Source organism: Mesoplodon densirostris, chromosome 4 (assembly GCF_025265405.1).
Source record: "Mesoplodon densirostris isolate mMesDen1 chromosome 4, mMesDen1 primary haplotype, whole genome shotgun sequence".
Taxonomy (NCBI): Eukaryota; Metazoa; Chordata; class Mammalia; order Artiodactyla; family Ziphiidae; genus Mesoplodon; species Mesoplodon densirostris.
Window position 1 is genome coordinate 62859372 of NC_082664.1, and position 16433 is coordinate 62875804.

Consider the following 16433-nt stretch of genomic DNA (forward strand, 5'->3'; position numbering starts at 1 on the left):
TCACTTTATCAGAGAAATGAATAGTAAAACACATATCTGTAGTGTGTTGGGTCATAATGTCCTGCATTATGAGTGTCCAGGCCTGCATTTTACTTAAGTAAATACATCAAATATTTATGAAGCACCAGCTATGTGCCAGGAACTGTGACAAGCATTGGTGATACCATGGTGAACAGGATAGACCTAATCCTTGCCCTCGAAGTTTCTAGTCTAGTGCGGAAGACAGTCATTAAACAAGGATATACAGATTTGAAGGGTAATCCAAAAGAGTAGGTAGCAGTGCTGTGGAAGTGTAGAGGAAAAAGACCTAAGGCACACTCCTAGGGAGAGGAAGATATATCTTCCTGAGAATAAATTAGCCAGGTAAAGATGGGTGAAGAGAAGAAGACAAGTTGAACGTTGGGATCTCATAGTAGATGGTCAAAGTGCCTGTTATTTTTGGAAATCAGTGATTCTCAGGCATTGACAAACAAAACATTTTTATGCCACTGGAGAATCTCTAGGAGTGAGATCCTGTTACAACACGCTAAGAAGGAAGAAGGTAGAACGAGACTCTCACAGCTCAAGGACATTGCTTCTAGCTCCGAGCTGCCTGTCCAGGCACAAATCAACTTCTCTTCTTGCTCACTGAGGAGGCATTATATGTTTTTCCCTCCCTCAATGTGATTTCTCTTCCAGCTACACCCATCTAGCAGTGACACTATAGAGCACAATGTTTCCTAAAATGTGATATGAGGAACACTGGTATAAATTAGGTAGAACAAGGACAAACTTATTAATAGTTATGCATTTATTTTTACAAATTCCTTCTCTCTAAATAAATTCAATTAATACTAGCAAGTCAACTTAAAGAAATATATTGAATAAATAAAAATGAAACTACATTTGGATAACATCATTATACTCAAGGTGCTTTAAACCAATTATTTAACCTTTCTGCACCTCATATTTTTCTTCTGTAAAATGAGAATAATAAGACTGTCTCAAGTATAATGGTGAAATGAAAATGTCCTTAAGCTATAGGTGAGTTTCTGGTACTTAGTAGATTTTTAGCAAGTGAAGTTTTCTTTTTCTTCCCTTTCTTGCTGCCTACATACTGACCTTTCTACTGTCATTCCTATCTGGTCTGTATTATTAAAGATAAAATGTAAAATGCTGCCCATTGACTGCATTTCAAATTAAAAGCTCAAGATAATCTTACTACTATCACGCATTTATCTAAGGCTAGGCTAGATACATAGATACTTAGACATAGACATAAATAAATACACATATATGCCAGTACAAAAGAAGTGTTAAAGACTGGAAATCCCTTTTTTGCACTAATAATCATTAGGCAGACAGAGAGCTTTAATGTCATCACGATAAAGGTTATTTAATAGACTATGAGTTCATCTTGTTCTATTTCTCTTTAGGTGAAAAGGAGCAGAGGCTTTTAAACTAGAATAGAGGTTGACTTTCAGCTCCACCATTTAAAAGCTGTGTGACACTGATCATATAACTGGATCCTTCTGAGCCTCAGTTTCCTCATCTAATGATACCTGCTACCTTACAAGACATGGGTAAAGAAGTAGAGACAATGAATGTGAGGCAGAGAACACTATACCTTGCCTGGTCTGGCTTAGCCTATGTGTGGACCAAGAGAAGGGCCTCAGGTGGAAAGTTGTAGGTTCTTGCAAGAGGTTGGGGGTCAGTACAGACAGAAACTGTGGGTACCCAGGGGATGTGGACCCTGGGTCACGTAGCATTTTGGCATGTTAGATATGATTTTCTCCATTACGCTATCATGGCCCTTGGTTTGTATCATTCCTACCTCTTGTTATAAGTATTTGTATGTAATCAGGAAAAAAATATTAAATTACTAATTGTTTTAGCATGGGTTGTCCCAAAAAGCAGAACCAGAGGAAAATGTTTCTGGGCAATGACTTTATCAAGAAGTGCAAACCCAGAAAAGCAGGAGCAGTAACAAAAGGAAGCAAAGCAGGGAAGCCAAAAGCCAAAAGCCAAAAGCACCAGTACATCTCGAAGCTGGCCGCTAGTACGTGTGAACTGATTGCTTAATCTCCAAGGACCATCCTCCAGGAGGCTGTATAAACCAAGTGTCTCAGGACACTCCACCAAGAGATGGAAAAGAGCCTATCTACTAGTTCCTTTCTCTCATCATCAAAAGTTCATTTGACAGGGACTTGGGTCCCCTGCACATCTGCCAGGCACGTAGCTGGGCACTACCGCAGCAAGTGACACCTCAGCTTTAAAAGAGATGCCCAGCGCTGTAGGTGAGAGATGCGTGGCTGGAGCACAAAATGAGGGTCTGTCTGTGGGTGCATGAGGTTGGCCTGAATCTCATCTGTGGCCGGGCTGGGACTAAAGGTTCTAGAGATGAGTGAGAATGAGAGGATCTGAAGAGGCGTATTAAAGGTGTCTGAATCACCAACTGAAATAACTTACTAGGCACGACCCAGTCCTCACATGGACCCACATATCATGCTAAGAAAACTATCCTGAAAGAGTGTGAAGAATCCCCACAGTGGCTTACGAATAAAAATCAGCTTTGTATTGTGAAAATCTGGTACATCAAACTGAAAACTGAGTAGATAGGGGTATTTTTTCCCACAGTGCCTCATCTCAGTGAAAACAGGTCTCTGAGGAGCTGGAGATGTCCTGGAAGAACGAAACGAAGAAGGAAAATAAACTGAGTGAAGCAAATCTAAATGAGTTTACAAGTCAGGAAACCTTGTTACTATCAGTGAGATAAAGGAAAGGGGTTCTCTGGTTCACCAAAGAGATATCCTATTAAGAATTTTTACCATATGACCCAGCAATCCCACTACTGGGCATATACCCTTAGAAGACCATAATTCAAAAAGAGTCAAGTACCACAATGTTCACTGCAGCTCTATTTACAATAGCCAGGACACAGAAGCAACCTAAGTGTCCATCGACAGATGAATGGATAAAGAAGATGTGGCACACATACAGAATGGAATATTACTCAGCCATAAAAAGAAAGGAAACTGAGTTATTTGTAGTGAGGTGGATGGACCTAGAGTTTGTCATACAGAGTGAAGTAAGTCAGAAAGAGAAAAACAAATACATATGCTAACACATATATATGGAATCTAAAAAAAAATGGTTCTGAAGAACTTAGGGGCAGGACAGGAATAAAGACGCAGACGTAGAGAATGGACTTGAGGACACGGGGAGGGGGAGGGTAAGCTGGGACGAAGTGAGTGGCATGGACTTATATACACTACCAAATGTAAAATAGAAAGCTAGTGGGAAGCAGCCACATAGCACAGGGAGATCAGCTCCGTGTTTTGTGACCACCTAGAGGGTTGGCATAGGGAGGGGGGGAGGGAGAGGCAAGAGGGAGGAGATATGGGGATATATGTATAGCTGATTCATTCTGTTATAAAGCAGAAACTAACACACCATTGTAAAGCAATTATACTCCAATAAAGATGTTTAAAAAAAAGAAATTTTAGCTGTTTTAATGTATTTCTACTTGTCAAGTTCTATGATGCACTAATTATAAGTGTATGCAGATTTTTAATATACTTTTATGACATATGCATTAAAGAGGCAGAGGTATCTCAAGGAAAGCGGACGCTCAAAATCTTTATAGGTGCTGTTTTGGAAGGGAGGCAACATGAAAAAGAGGAACGTGTTTCTCTGTTGGAAAAACATGAGTAGCAGGAAGAATACAGACCTGTGTAGATATTGTTCAAAGGAGGAGAGAGGATATGTGCTTGACTTCAATTTCTTTATAGTCATCAGCTCTCTACTTTTTTTGATCTGGAGACTGTTGATTACATTTAGGTATTGATGAAAATGTCAATGAGACTTTTTCTAAAATCACACAGTATTATTTTAAAAAGAATTATTTTACTTTAAAGAAAATATTTTGTGTTAATATGTCCCTTGAGAAACATTCTCATTTAAATTCTACACCTTGTGAAGAAATTCAATTATTGAGTTGTTCCAAATCTGCAGAAAATGATCTGAAAGTTTTATAATTAATATAAAACAAAACGGTGTTGCTAAAATGCATTAAAGAATTATATAAAAGACTAAACATAAAGAACAAAACAATGAAGATAGTGCAAACTTTTTTTAAAGCAACAAATACGTTTCAATTTCTGGAAGAACAGCTGTGTAAACTACTACAGAATTCATGGTCTATGTAGTCATACCACTGAGGCATGTTCTTGAAGATCAAGTGCTTGTTTATAGTCAGCCACAGCTTCATCAATCAGACCTATTTTACCACGAACTTCTGCTCTAAGATTATATACTAGAGCATCATTAGGTTTCAAAGACAGAGCTGTAAAAGAAAAAAATTTCAAGATATGTTTTGTGCTAGCACTCAAAAAGCCTCACTTTTTTAAATAAAAATTTTATAATATAAGAACTTTAGTATTACCTATTTGAAAACATTTTCCTCATATGTACCTAATTATTTAGTTAAATTTAAAACATTGAATCTTTCTAAGAAAATTAACTTGGGAAAACACAGTACAATGTCTTTTTTGAAAGGCTGGCAATGTTTATGTATGGTTTCCCTAATAATTTTCTATGTCTTAGCTTACCAATGCTGTAAGTTATTACATAAAGGAATCCATACTGATTACATTAAAGATATGATATATAAAACCATTAATTCTAATGTGAGTTTATCTAGGCAAATAGACCTGATGATTTTCTTCTTTTGTCATCAAAAACAAACAAATCAACCATTATAATATTAATCAAAAAAATTACAAAAAATATACCTTTACTTAGGTCTTCTTCAGCTAGTTCATATTGCTTTAAACAACAGTAGAAGTATGCTCTGTTAAAATATACTGCAGCCCAAAATGGACAGCTTTCAACTACATATGCAAAGTCTTCTTTTGCTTCTTCATATCTCTTTAATACTGTATTTGCAATAGCTCGATTCATGGTAGCACATTCATTTTCTGGATCAAACTTTAAAGCCTCTGAGAAGTAGTCACTAGCCTATACAAATGTGAAGATAATGATAATCTGAATATATTTTAATTGGCAGCTATACAGCAACTTGAAACACTTTTAATATAAAACTAAGGCCAGTGGCACACTGAGGAGATAGTGGAAGCATTTCATCCCACATACAGATGATAAGGAGGTGCCAGCATTTGTAGAGAATGTAAAAGATAATAATAAAACCAACCAATAGTTGGTCTGCTTTTTGTTATCACCATGTGTCAGCAGTTTTAGACAGTGTCAGAGATAAAATACTCTCTGCTGAGGTGAAATGTTCCACTACCACCTCCCCCTCCCCCCCACACACAAATCTCACATCCCTGTACAGCACTAGAAAAAAGTAAAATATAAGTTAGAAAAGAAGGTCACACAGGAGGATGAAATATAAGTTCGAAAATTAACATTTTTCATATAAAAGTAGAGTAAGGGCTAAAGAGAGAAGTGAATTTTGAAAATAAAGTTCTAAACCTTACCAAAAGAGATTAAAAACTCCGTTATACTATGAAAAGCTATAAAGGAAGGAAGACAGAAGATTAAAATCAGCTTGTCAAGAAGATCAAAAACTCTAGATGATTCACAACTCATCATCAAGCCAGAAGGGACCCTCCAAATTGTGGTCCATCTACTGGTGTTGGGGTCTTGATCAACAATAAGTTAGAAAATTTTAAAAAACTGGTCTTTCATCACACATAGCTTGAGATGCCAATTAGACACCCTACTACTCAAGGTAGGAATCTCATCTCTAACTCTATGATGGATGGAAAATGTGCCTCCTACTTTAAAACTTCTCTAAAGGAAAAGTCGTTTTTAACAATATGGCTTGCTGTCTCCAATTCCTTACCACTCGACTTTTCCCCAGTACAGCACAGTCTGCGTTCTATCTACCTCCCCCTAGCCCGTGAGGTCTGCTCTTGCTAAGGCTGAAGATGTCGTCAAGCCCAGTAGGCATTTTCTAGTCCTTTCTTTCCATGGCATTTCTGTGGCACGGATGCTCTTGGTCTCTCCTTCCCTCTTAAAACTCTCTCTGTCCTTGAGACAGGGTGTCTCCCTAGTTTTTCCCCTACCTCTCTGATCATTTTCTATCAGTCTTCTTCATGGAACTATTTTTCTCTATATTTCCCAGGAATGTGTCCTCAGTTCACTTCCATTGTGGGTGAAGTGAAACATTGAGAGCATGGTGGCCAGGAGCCCAGACCATGGGGCCAGATTTCTAGGTTCAAACCCTGGCTCTACCACTTATTAGCTCTATGTCCTTTGGTGAGTAACTAAAACACTCTGACTCGATTTTTCTCGTCTATAAAATGGAGGCAACAAATCGAACCCTACTTTCAGTGCTGCTATGAGGATTAAGTGAGCTGACAGGTAAAGTACTGAGAACAATATGCAGAATATAGTAAGGACTCAGTCAATTATTACTGATACATCATTTTTTTTGCCAGTGTCTACAAGTGGAGAGATGTCATAGCCCTCAGGTAATACTCCATGAATTTTACTGCCTGAGACTTTTGAGAAGCAATTAGATCAAGATTGTGTGCCCATCTCATCCCAGAATGGGAGCTATTCTATGCTGTAGTTAAGTGCAATTTAAGGATCCCTTAAGATGGCAGCAGAATTGACATCCCTCTGTGAAGAGCTTAAATTAAAGAGAATTCACTCCTGAACAGGAGGCTGGACTCACAGTCATTATAAATGAGGCAAGGGAATGACTCCAAGCAGAGCCAAGACTTCCTTCAAAAATTAATTTGTTTCATTTTAATTCACCAGTAAATGATCAATAAAGGCTACACAATTCTACATCACAAAAGCATGACTTGCAATCAGGTAGGAGCAAATGCCTACCTCAGCTAAAATAAATGAACTTAGTAAAACACAATAGTATGGTTAACTTTGAACAATGTAACTTTCTATTACAGCTTTGAAAACATATTACTTAGAAAATGAAAGCCTATGAATTTAATGAGGTTACTTGAAGAACAGGAGCATTAACTATGAAGTAGTTAGAGGCCAAAGACGCCTACCACAATAGATGGCCTTGATTTAACAATTGGTCTAATGCCCTCATATCTGTAATTAATTAGAAAGCAGATCCAGGTATTTTTTAAAAGTCACCTGTAATTCATGACACATGCATGTAGCTCATCCAATTGTGGTTTAAAACCATTAAGTCACTAACCAACCATAAAAGAAGCCAGAACACATACATGTTTTAACCCTTTAGAGATTATCTGGTCTGTTGAGGGACACTTCCTCCTGGCCCTAAATCTTCTTTCCATACATCAGAAACAAAGGGGGAGGGGGAGGATGGACAGGAAATAGAAGAATTTGCTCCACAAAGAAGCATAGAACATACCAAAATAGCTGAATAACTATTCTCAAAGTCTGCTTGTTTCTGAAGGGAGCACATACTGCAAAGCCCGAGTATCCAGTATATCAAGACAGAGAGCAGAATACATTTTAGATCAAATATTTGCCCAGCTGATGTGTCCCCAGCTTGGGGGAGAAAGAGCCATATTTAAAAAAAAAAAAATCAAAGATCAAACTACACTTTAGATCTAACCAAATAGTTTTATACATGATGTCCATAGAGTGATTAAGGACAAATAAGTTTAAATGTGAGGGTCTCCCTCTCATGTGGACCTTAAACACTGATAGAAACAGAAAATTGCCCTGGGCACTGTGTTTGTCTAATGCTCGTTAACTAACTCTACAATGCAGAGAAACATTGCCAAGACCCAGCCAGAGAGTGGTCTGAGCTTGAGGAAGTTTAAGGCAACTGACCCTGGCCTGTCAGCCTAGGAAAACATTAGCCTCCTAGCTGTCTGAGGTTTGAGCTATGACAATCTCATTCATGCCTTATATAATAATACCTTTGATAATTCTCTGTCCCAGCAGCTAGCTTCACCACTGAGGTCAACCAGCCTCATCAGAGGGGTCAGCAAGCTAACTGATCTAACTTGGGCAACAGCTAAACTAAGGCAATGGCAGTAGAAATAGAATGGAAAGGGCATATCTGAGATAAAAACTAAGAAGGAAATTTGACAGGATTAGATGACTGATTAGATGAAGAAGTTGAGGAAGAGAAAGTTACAATTGATGCTAATGTTTTTACTCAGGTGATTCCATGGAATGACATATTGAATTGAGACAGGGTTATACAAAGAAGAGCTGGACAGGGCGTAGAGGATAGAGAGATTAATTCAGTTTTGGCTCTCATGCACTTGTAGAACATCCAGTTTTAGCAACTGGTGATAAATATGGGTTAGGAGCTCAGAAGAAAGGTGGAGGCTGACATGTAGTATAAGCCATGGGTATAGATGGGCTTTCTGAGTAAGGAAATATGGAGAGAAGAGAAAGCAGTGTGATTCCTGGCATTAAAGAGCTTAACTGGAATGAAGAGATAAGAGACTAACACACAGAAACAATTGTGGAGTGACAGAAAGCCGTACTGAATCTGTATAGAAATAATTATATACAAAGAAGTATGGAGTCAAGATCTCACTTTAAATTTAACCACAACCTCAGATGAGAAATTTAAGTTGTCTGGTGGTTCTACTATACTTCCCTAGAACGTTCACCCTACTGCTCTCTAAAACAATTATTTCACATTTTCTCTTTTCTCTTCAAAACTCCTAGCCATACTCTCCCCCTTTTTACCTGTCCACCTCACTCTTAACTGGTAACTGGTACTCATATTCCACGGAAAAAATGTAATCATTTAAGAGAAATACCTACTATCAAAATCTACCTATCGGGCTTCCCTGGTGGCGCAGTGGTTGAGAGTCCGCCTGCCGATGCAGGGGACACGGGTTCGTGCCCCGATCCCGGAAGATCCCACATGCCGCGGAGCGGCTGGGCCTGCGAGCCATGGCCGCGGAGCCTGTGTGTCCGGAGCCTGTGCTCCGCAACGGGAGAGGCCACAGCAGTGAGAGGCCCGCGTACAGCAAAAAAAAAAAAATCTACCTATCTACAGCCAGCTGTGCCCCAACTCTCTGCCTTCCCTCATGACATAATGGATAGTGTGTCCTGCTCCCTTCAAAGGCCACCGCTGGAACTTCCAAACTTTAGCCCCATCAAATCCTCAAAAATTTTGATCCTAATTATCCCTGCCACTCTCCCCTGCACCAACAATTTCTCCCTTTCTACTAGATCCTTTCATTAACACAGGAGCATGAATCAGCATCCCTCATATTTTAAAAAATTAAAAATATGAACACCTTACTCTACTTTAGCCACCACCCCCATTTCACTACTTCTCTTCACAGAAGAATTTCTTCAACTCGTTGAACTGTCTCTAATTCTTCACCTCACATTTTCTCCACAACCCTTTCCGCTCAAGGATCTGATGCCATTGTGACTCCAACAATGTTCTTGCCAAAGTCATCAATGATTTTCTCCATCCACCCCTTCCTTGACTTCTCAGCAGCATTTGACACAGGACACATTTCCCTTCTTAAAGTACTTTATTCTTGAGGTGATATCATGCTCTCCTGCTTTCCTTCCCAACATCCTGACTGGATACTTCCCACTCGGTCTACACTCTGGAGTCTCCTCTCTGCTTCACTTCTAAACATTGGTATTGCCCCAGGGCTTGCTCCTTAAACCCCTTCTCCCCATCTATACTATTCACCCAGATAATCTCATATAGTCCCACACCTATGCTAGTACTGATATAATGACGCTTAAATAAGATGGTATTAGATGTTTATCACTACTAATATTGCTTATTTTCTATTTCTTCCTCCAATAAAATGTAAGCTACATCATAAAAGAAGTCTTCCTTATCTTGTTTAGCTCTGTATCCTCAGGGCCTTAATTCCTAGCACATGGCAGATACATTATAAATATAAGGAGAATGAAAGAATGAAGAACTAAGTGGAATCAGGAAATATCTGCTCAGCTTTTCCAGCAAAATACATACAAGGACTTTATCCTCTCGGTAGATAAAGGTGCCCCAAAGATCATTTTTAAGGAGTGTGCTGACAGTATTGGGTGTTAGAGGAGAATACAGAGGTTTCAGATCTCAGAAAATGCAAGCAATAAAAACAACTTTTTAAAATGAGAATGTTATCTTAGAAGCAAGGACTGTGAAAAGTTCTGAGAAACACAGAGTTTGTGGTAGAAGCCTTCCCAAACCAGGCTAGGCTAGAAAGGACATACTGTAAAGTCTTGTGCAACAGCATCAGTGGTAGCTCAACTCGGAAAGTTACCATGGCCTATCACTGTATCTCTCACAAGAAAATCTGCTATTAGTCCAGGAAAAAAAAATTATCTCATTCAAATATAAGGAACAGAAAAGTAATTTGCATGCCTTCATTGTAAAAAACAAAGATAAAAAAGTAAGAGCTTAATTTTTGGAAAGATCATAAAAACTGACCAGAAAAAAAGTATTCCTACAATGTAGATAAAAATTATAATGTAACATTATAAAATAAACTAGAAAAAAATTGTTAAGGAAGAAACTGCATTTAAGAAATAAATAAATAATAAAGGATCTTAGAAAAAGAGGTGGCCAGGAAGATATGTCATGGAAATGGTACAGAACTAAAAAAAAAAGTTTTAAAGAAACCTGGATCATAAGGTCAACAAGGGAATAATAGAAAACAGTAAAAATTTAGGGGATGCAAAAGAAAATGAAACAGATGTTAAAAGATAAAAAAAACATTTGAAAAAAATAATTGGCATATAGGAGTCAAAAGACGTCCTATTTATAATCATTGGTATTCATCCCCAGTGAAGAAAATCAAAACAATGAAATAGAGAAAAATATTTACACTGAATTCAACAAAGATTTTCTGAAATCTACATATTGAAAATGCACACTCTGTACTTGATAACTTTGACCCCAAAAGTTTAACTCTAACACATACTTTTTTTTTAAGTAAAAAAACTTTTCACTTATGGGCTTCCCTGGTGGCGCAGTGGTTGAGAGTCCGCCTGCCGATGCAGGGGACATGGGTTCGTGCCCCGGTCCGGGAAGATCCCACATGCCGTGGAGCAGCTGGGCCCGTGAGTCATGGCTGCTGAGCCTGTGCGTCCGGAGCCTGTGCTCCACAATGGGAGAGGCCACAACAATGAGAGGCCCACGTACCGCAAAAAAAAAAAAAAGAAAAAAAAACTTTTCACTTAAAAAAAATAAATAAAATAAAATAAAATTAAAACTTTGGTTATCCTGACGAAAAGAAGTCACCAATAACGAAAATCAGGTTTGCATCAGGCTTTTGACACTAACATATGCAACACCAAAAAAATAGTGAAACAACACTTACAAAACACTCAAGGAAAGAAAAAATGAGTCAAGGACTCTAAACCCAGACATGCTGTCGTAAGATATAAAGGCTGCAGGCTAACAGCTGTGAACATGAAACAATTCAAGGAATATTGTTCTCATGAACCCTTTTCCAGGACTCTACTAGAAGACTAATTTCAGAAATGAAATGATTGGTTAGGAGGGAAACTTTTGCAAAAAGCCTGGTGATGAGAATTAAATATATTTAACTGAAGAACTAAGACTAAACGTGAAATAAAGGTAACAAAATGCTATGCAAATATTAAATCCTCTGGCAGTGTAGGAATAACGAAACACAATAAAATGGAAGAATACAGAGAGAGTGGAAAGCAAGCTGACATGACAAGCTGACAGAACAAGCTCAAGTATATTTAAGGATATAAATATAAACATTTTTCAAAAGAGCATACTATTAACTAAAATTGACTAATAGATGAGAGGGAGAAATAAGGGAGGAAGAGATTAAAGGGTCATTTTATTGTTCTTCATAGAAGAGAACTAAACAAATAAGGAAGTAAGGGTACAAAGGTATTTTTATAAAGGTCATCACTAAAGCAAACTGTAAACCTTCCTAAATATTAGAAAAACTCTGTAATTTTTAAATAAAACAGACCACAGAATAAAATATTTTAAATACATGTAAACAGGAAATATATAAAATAACAGAACTAAGACCAAACATATTGACCGTGCCAAAATGTCAATGGGATATAACCCACCTATTAAAAGATAAATATTTTCAAATTGACATCTAAACCAAAATCCAGCTCTACGCTGTATAAAAGAGACACAGCTAAAACAAAAGATTCTAAACACTGAAAATAAAAGGAAGGACAAAGGACTATCAGGCAAAAGCAAACCAAATGAAATCAGAGGTCAGGATCTTCACATCAGGTAAAGGAGAATTTATTCCAAAGAGAAACAAAGAAGAGCATTTGTAATGCTGAAGACTACAATTCACAATGCATATGTAATATGTATGAACATCTATACATGAAATAGCAGCAATTTTCATAAAGCAGAAATTACAAGAGATGTAAAGAAAACTATATAGGGCCACACTAATTATAGGATACTTGAATAAACCTTTCTCTGTCCAAGATAAACCAAATTAAAAAAAAAAGTATAGATATAGACTAATTATACTCCAATATTAGAAAATATAAAAGCCCTTCCTCTTGAACATTTTAAGTGCCCTATTAATTTATTCTTTAGTCAAAGGAGAAATAAAATTTCAAGTGCAATGTTTTGGGAAAACAAAAATAAAAACATTAAAGAGCAAAATACAGGGGATACTGCTGAAAATAGTACTCGGGGAAAAGGCATAACCTTAACAATTTATCACAATATAAATGAAAGGGTGACAATAAATGGATTAAGCTTCTGACTCAAAAAGATAGACAAAGAACAAAATAAAATTGAAGATGAACAAAAGAGTGAATATAGATTTAAAAAAAAACAAAAAATAGTGTTTGAGTCATGCAATGCATTACAGTTCAAATAAAATAAATTCAAAATATAAAAAATATCATCTAATAACCCAACACTTTCATTTCAGCCGTTATGAATTAAGGTCCAAAAAGATTAGGTTGTCATGAAAACCAGAACTAACAGACATATCTCCATACTCCAGTCAAGTGTTCACATGACTGAAACTTAGCAAAGGTAGAAATTAAGACGAGTTAGATAATCACATCACGAAAGAGAGTCTGGAAGGAAGTCTGACATTTGGCTAAGTGGGGGCAAAGAGCAGAGGATTCCAGGCTGGAAGCTGGTGACAATGGATAGCAAGGCGACTGCCGGCACTCAGAGAAGTCCAAAACAATGTTTACTGGACAAGTGCTGAGTGGCTGATGATAATGAGGAGAAAAAATCCATAAAGGTGTAAACATTTAATAAATAATTATAAACATTTTTATGAAAGAGAAAAATATTTTTAAAGAGCTAATGAATAAATTAGCCTGACATATAAGGATTGCATTTTGAAACTATATGTAGCAGAGAAAGCATTTATGGTCAAAAAGAAAATGTTAAGGAAAACTCACATTACCTGGGAAAACTGCCTGTGGTGAAAGTAGATATTTCCTGCATTAAAGTAAGCCAGCGAGTACGTGGGGTTTAGAGAAATTGCTGCTTGATAGTCTCTCATTGCGTTCTGTTGTTGGCCCATAAACTCATGAATCACACCACGATTTGTTAAGAATTCTGCTCTAGTATTGATCTGCAATATAATAGTATGAGTATTTAGCATCTGGGAATAGTACTTATCTCCAATTTCATGTCTGCAAAAATGGACGTTATGAAATCTTTTTGTGGGAAACTAATAATTTTACAGGGCAGGTGAAACCCCATTAGAGCAAATATTTTGAGAAACAACTCTGAATGAAGTTGGTTCAGTGTCAACACTTTGTTGATTTGGTTGCAGTAAAACAATCTTAGTGCTCTACTCAGTTCCTTTGCAAAGAATAGATGCACAGGGGAAAAAGCTCATCTGTTTAGCTCTGTTAAAGATTACAACACCTACCTAAATTTACAAAAAAAGAATCCGAAGTCTAGAAGAAAAAAGGCAGATTTTCTGTCACTGCATTTTTTATTTGCCATTTCACTACAGAAGAAGCTGGGGATTTACACTATTCTTTCTTTAGTTCCTTCAAACCCAGAACGTTATTTTATTTTTTGCATTCATTTTTCATTACACAGTAATACTGATGTATCATGAAACTATAAATTTGCATTTACTGAGAGGAATCAACATTTATTAGGGATTTGTTTTTAAATTTTTTTAATGCATTAGGTTATAAAACTGGTAAGCTATGTAAGACTCTTTAGGAATCTCCTGGGGAAAAAATACAAATATTATTTTCTCTACAAGTCACTTTTAGAAAGCAACAGAGAACTTCTTATTTCATCTTATTCACTGATGATGTTAATTTAATGCTAATGATAATATAATCTGAGTGGATTTTTACCTTTATGGCAGCATTTATATCCTGAATTGCAGCAAAATTATCACCCATCTGAAGAGAGACCACAGCTCTTCCTTCATAGGCTAGGTAGCTCTTTGGATCAACTTCTATGGCAATGGTAAAGTGGTTCCAAGCTTTCTGGAATTTTCCTTGGGCCTAAAATAATTTTCCATTTACACCAAGTAGGAAATTGTCCATATCACAACAAATGTTTATGATTCTAACTTAATCAAACAAAGCCTTTAGTAAGGGTATATTTATATTGTGCTTAATCTAAGATATTTTAAACAAGGAAGTAGGCTGTACTGTGAGTGCATTCAATTGACTGATTACCTCTGAGCATTTATGCTGAAATTTTAATTAACTGAAATAAATCTAATTGTCAGAGTCATCTCTTATACCAGTCTTGAACAACATAAAATCTTGACCACGATGGGAAACACCAATGCTTCTGACAATCACCACAAATTTTACATTGAGCTCTGCACACACAGGCAGGAATTATCTATTTGGTTGGCATTGAATCTCCAGTTATACATACTATACATAATAAAATAAATATGTGTTGAATAAGTAAATGAATAAACTGATGGTGTAAAACCTATTTGATAAATTGTACCAGCATCACACATTCCATGAAAACTACATGCAAATCTACCAGGCAGGTGTTTATACCAACCTTAGCGCCAACTGGAAAAAAAGAAAGAAGGTTAGGAGAGGACACTGTTAACAGAATGATGTCAGAGTATTTCCTAGAGAAGGCCATTTGGCAACTAAATACCTCATCACAGGAAGGCAGTGAGTGGATAAATTCAGCACAATCCAGGAACTGTCCTTTATTCCTGTGGGTTCAAAATCCCAACTTGCCAGAGCCTCAGAAGTGGACTCTCACATAAACCAAGCAAAGCCCAGGGACTCTTGCATAAAACTAACACGAAATATAACTAATAAGTTAACCAGACATTGTTCTTTAACCAGTAAAGCTTCTCCCTCACAGTAAATTATGTGGAAACCAACATCGTCACCACATGTTCATTTGATAAACAAGGAATTGAACTTGTCTGTTCTGACAACAATTGTTTTGCTCACTTCCATAACTCTAGTGGTAGGCACATAGTAGGGGAATATGTTTCATATTTGTCCAAGAAATGGTCACTCTTCCCCCGAACAGGATTTGATGGGCCTCTCTAACTCTCCTTTTTCAGTCCTTCCTTTCCTGATTCAAGCCTTCCTCACACTAATATGTTTTTCAATCCTCCTTCAGGTTGATATATATCAGTGAGATCTTCATAAAACACAAATCTGATGTCACTGCTCTGGTGAGTGACATTCACATTTTTCACTGACCTGGACCAGTTAAAAAGACTTTCACCTCCAGTCATTACTCAATTCAGTCTCATCCCATACCACTCTCCCCTTGTCCATAACATTCCATCCCCTTGAGCCCTCTGTCTCTTTCTCACAAAACTTTATAATGGGCTGTTCCCTCTCTGGAACACTGTGTTCTAAGCCCTAACTCCTAGTCCTAATTACTAGTCTTTCACACCTCAGTTTAAATGTTAATTTCTCAAAAAGCCTTTCCTCACCCCTAAAATGAAGCTAGGTTCCCTTGTTATAAGTTGTCCTAAAACCCATCCTTTTTCTTTGTTGCACTTATCCTGAATAGAATTAAATAATTATTAATAAGACTGCTTGGTGCTTGCCTCTCCAATAGGCAGTAAACTCTACATGAAGAACCAGTGTATTTTGGGCACTGCTGTATCACTAGGCCTAGATCAGTTCCTGTCCTATACTACGTGCTCAGTAAATCCTTGTTGAATGCAATGAATGATGCCGTTAACACATTTCTTTTGATTACAGTAAGTTCCAGCTGTTTTAGGAGTCACCCTGTCTCTAAATTGACTTTGCAAATTTCTACTATGATCAAATAATGGGTAATTTTACGTTTAACACTCAGAAGGCAATTTTACTTCCCTTATTAATCAGTTCTTGGGCATACCTCACTATAACCAAACCCACAACCACCTCCAATTTTTTTTTTTTTTTTTTTTTGCAGTACGCAAGCCTCTCACTGTTGTGGCCTCCCCCGTTGCAGAGCACAGGCTCCAGACGCGCAGGCCCAGCGGCCATGGCCCACGGGCCCAGCCACTCCACGGCACGTGGGATCCTCCCGGACC

The 16433-nt window shown here is 37.4% G+C and overlaps 1 protein-coding gene across 1 annotated transcript in view; it reads right to left on the reverse strand.

Moving 5' to 3' along the window:
• Nucleotides 1-4187: 4187 nt before the first annotated feature.
• TTC6 (tetratricopeptide repeat domain 6) overlaps nt 4188-16433 on the reverse strand; it is a 216366-nt gene continuing 204120 nt past the window's right edge. Inside the window, 4 exon segments of the mRNA XM_060098150.1 lie at nt 4188-4324; nt 4773-4998; nt 13341-13511; nt 14260-14412. Coding sequence (XP_059954133.1) covers nt 4188-4324; nt 4773-4998; nt 13341-13511; nt 14260-14412 — 687 coding nt within the window.